The 4,082-nt window shown below is 35.6% G+C and overlaps 1 protein-coding gene across 1 annotated transcript; it reads left to right on the forward strand.

The window, feature by feature from the left end:
* Positions 1–246: 246 nt before the first annotated feature.
* LOC137634839 (microtubule-associated protein 6-like) lies at positions 247–630 on the forward strand. Its single transcript, XM_068367392.1, has one exon. It carries the CDS (start codon positions 247–249, stop codon positions 628–630), a length of 384 nt encoding a protein of 127 aa, XP_068223493.1.
* The last annotated feature ends 3,452 nt before the right edge of the window (positions 631–4,082 follow it).

Below are 4,082 nucleotides of genomic sequence, written 5' to 3' on the forward strand. Positions count from 1 at the left end.
AGAGAAGAAAAAATGATGGAAATAAATCTCCTATAGAAAAGAAAAATGATGGAAATAAAGCTCCCATAACAAAAGAAAAATGATGGAAATAAAGCTCCCATACAAAAGAAAAATGATGGAAATAAAGCTCCCATACAAAAGAAAAATGATGGAAATAAAGCTCCCATAGACAAGAAAAATGATGGAATTAAAGCTCCCATAGAAAAGAAAAATGATGGAAATAAAGCTCCCATAGACAAGAAAAATATGGGAAATGAAGATCCCATAGAGAAGAAAAATGATGGAAATAAATCTCCTATAGAAAAGAAAAATGATGGAAATAAAGCTCCCATAGAAAAGAAAAATGATGGAAATAAAGCTCCCATAGACAAGAAAAATGATGGAATTAAAGCTCCCATAGAAAAGAAAAATGATGGAAATAAAGCTCCCATAGACAAGAAAAATATGGGAAATGAAGATCCCATAGAGAAGAAAAATGATGGAAATAAATCTCCTATAGAAAAGAAAAATGATGGAAATAAAGCTCCCATAGAAAAGAAAAATGATGGAAATAAAGCTCCCATAGACAAGAAAAATGATGGAATTAAAGCTCCCATAGAAAAGAAAAATGATGAAATAAAGCTCCCATAGACAAGAAAAATATGGGAAATGAAGATCCCATAGAGAAGAAAAATGATGGAAATAAAGCTCCCATAGAAAAGGAAAATATGGTAAATAAAGCTCCCATAGAAAAGGAAAAATGATGGAAATAAAGCTCCCATGGAAAAGAAAAATCATGGAAATAAAGCTCCCATAGAAAGAAAAATCATGGAAAAATAAAGCTCCCATAGAGAAGAAAAATGATGGAAATGAAGGAAAGCAAACACCTTCACCTAAAGGCATCTGAGAGTACTTGAATGGGGCGATTAGTTCCGAAACTTTTACCTGATGGAATTTCTGACCTTGAACCCGGAGAGGCGGGGAGGGGAGATAGGTCTGGGGAGGGGAGATAGGCAGGGGGAGGGGAGATAGGTCTGGGAAGGGGAGATAGGTAAGGGGGAGAGGAGTGGGGTGTTTTTCCAAGAACCTAAACAGGAGGTGGAGAGAAGCCCCATTCGAATAACAATGGCACCGGAAAAGATGTCCGTGACCAGGCTTTTTGAGCTTTTAAGGCAATTACCTTAGTTTTAGGTAATTTGCATGATTTCAAGGTAATTTTTAAGGTATTTACCTAAGTTTTAGATAATTTGCATGGTTCCAAGGTAATTTTTAAGGTATTTACCTAAGTTTTAGATAATTTGCATGGTTTCAAGGTAATTTTTAAGGTATTTACCTTAGTATTGGGTAATTTGCATGATTTCAAGGTAATTTTTAAGGTAATTACTTCAGTTCCTCAGGCAATTTCTATGGTTTAAAGGTAATTTTTAAGGTATTTACCTTAGTTTTAGATAATTTGCATGGTTTCAAGGTAATGATATTTACTAAGGTGATTGCGGTTTTACTAGCATCAAATTCAAGGAAGTTGGAAAGGTTTTTAAGGTTTTTAGGCAATTTGTATGGTTTCAAGGTTATTTTTAAGGTAATGATATTTGTGATTACGGTTTCACTAGCACTAAATTCAAGGAAATATAAATAATTTTGGGTAATCTAAGGTAAAAAGCAGCATCATCTAAGGTAATAACTACATGCTCAAGTTTAAACCCTGTCCGAGACCCCTTCCCAATCCTAAGACTCCAGACACACCCTCGGAGCCATGGCTTCAGAGACTTCCAAGAGCCACGGCTCCAAAGAGACCCGGAGCTCGGCGGAGCCTTTGGACCACATTAGCAAGACTTCTCCATTCCAGCCTTTAAACCTTCCCAGCTGCCGTTGTGGCGCCCTTTCCAGAGGAGAGTTCCAGGAGGTCAAAGTGGCTGGAGCTGGAAGGGTCTTCGGCGGGAGGTAAAAGTGGCCGGAGCTGGAAGAGTCTTCAGCGGAGGTAAAAAAGTGAACGGCGAAACCCTAAAACCGATTGCTTATCTGGATGGAGAAAAAGTGTTCGGGAGAAAATGAAACGCTGAAACACGTTTCGCAGCAGCTGCTGATGGCCTCTTGATAAATGAATTAATACACTGAAAGACTTTCTTAAAAATCTTGTGGGTCTCACTAATGAAATAAGCTTAAGCTAGAAATTCTCTTGGCGGAGGTTGTAACAAAAGCTTTGTGAAACGAAAGCTTGGATTACACCACGAGCCACTCCCCCCCACCTTTCTCTCTCTCTCTCTCTCTCTCTCTCTCTCTCTCTCTCTCCAATAGCTAGTCAGTATTTAAGGAAAAATTACACAAGTAATTTTCTAAAGAGTCAAAAAGAGAAAAGACGAAATTCACTCCATAACAAAAGGCAAACGTACCAATAACAATGAGAGAAACGTTCTCTCTCTCTCTCTCTCCTCCTCTCTCCTCTCTCCTCTCTCTCTCTCTCTCTAGCCAGTCAGTATTTAAAGAAAAATACACAAGTAATTTGCCCGTATTTAAAGAAAAATACACTAGAATATTCCAAAGAGCCAAAAAGAGAAAAGACGAATTTCACCCCATAACAAAAAAGCAAACGTACCAATAACGAGACAAAACGTTCTCTGTAACCGGAATACCTCACTACCAAGAGAAACGTTTATCTACATCGCCACTTCAACGAGATGCAAGGTTGCCACATGTCAACGTAAGATGAGGTAGGCTAATCACAGGGTTATGAAAACCACTGGAAAAAAGGTGACTTCGAACGAGGGTGACGCGGTTACACTACTATATACATTTTCACCTGTTTTTCACCTTCTTGCACCTTCGTTAACTCTCCAATTGTTCAACATTTTTCACCTTGCACCTTTGTTAACTTTACAAGAGTTCACCGGTTTTTTTAATTTCTTGCACCTTCGTTAGCTTTACTAGAGTTCACCAGTTTTTCACCCTCTTGCACCTTCGCTAACTCTCCAATTGTTCAACATTTTTCACCTTGCACCTTTGTTAACTTTATAAGAGTTCACCAGTTTTTCACCCTCTTGCACCTTCGTTAACTTTACAAGAGTTCAATCAGTTTTTCATCCTCTTGCACCTTCGCTAACTCTACAATAGTTCAACATTTTTCACCTTGCACTTTCATCAAATTTACAAAAAAATTCACCTAAAATACTTTTGAACTTGGTTCTCTTTTTTTCATATTTTATAGTTTATAAATGCAAGATTCATTTCAATGTTATTTCCTTATTTCCTTTCCTCACTAGGCTATTTTCCCTGTTGGAACCCTTAGGCTTATAGCATCTTGCTTTTCCAACAAGGGTTGTAGATTAGCAAGGAATAATAATAATAATAATAATAATAATAATTCCAGTTGGAGCCCTTATAGCATTCTGCTTTTCCAACTTGGGTTGTTGCTAGTAATAATAATAATAATAATAATAATAATAATAATAATAATAATAATAATAATCTGTATCAATATCCATATCTCTTTTACCTACTGTACTATTTGAATCATAATAATAATAATAATAATAATAATAATAATAATAATAATAATAATAATAATAATAATAATAATCTGTATCAATATCCATATCTCTTTTACCTACTGTACTATTTGATCATAATAATAATAATAATATTAATAATAATCTGTATCAATATCCATATCTCTTTTACCTACTGTACTATTTAATAATAATAATAATAATAATAATAATAATAATAATCTGTATCAATATCCATATCTCTTTTATCTCCTGTACTATTTGATCATTCTAAATCCTTGAAACATCTTACATACGAATAATATCGCTTCCACGGAGGGGGCCAAGGTTAAAAATCTACAGTTGACAGAAGCAAATGTCATTAATTCCCGTTATTAACCCGCTTTAATTCACTCCTGTTATTAACCCGGTTAATGAGAGCAACAGGGCGGTCTCGCTCATTAACATACAGCTTCCGCTCTTAACACTTTCACCTTCAAATTTCCTAAAAAGGAAACATACATAAAGTTTCACTTTTACTTTTATCTAATATCTCTTTCGACTGAACACCTGGCATGGGGTTCGAACCTTAATAATCTTCGAGAGAAATCTGACTTGAGG

This window comes from Palaemon carinicauda, chromosome 45, assembly GCF_036898095.1.
Source record: "Palaemon carinicauda isolate YSFRI2023 chromosome 45, ASM3689809v2, whole genome shotgun sequence".
Lineage (NCBI taxonomy): Eukaryota > Metazoa > Arthropoda > Malacostraca > Decapoda > Palaemonidae > Palaemon > Palaemon carinicauda.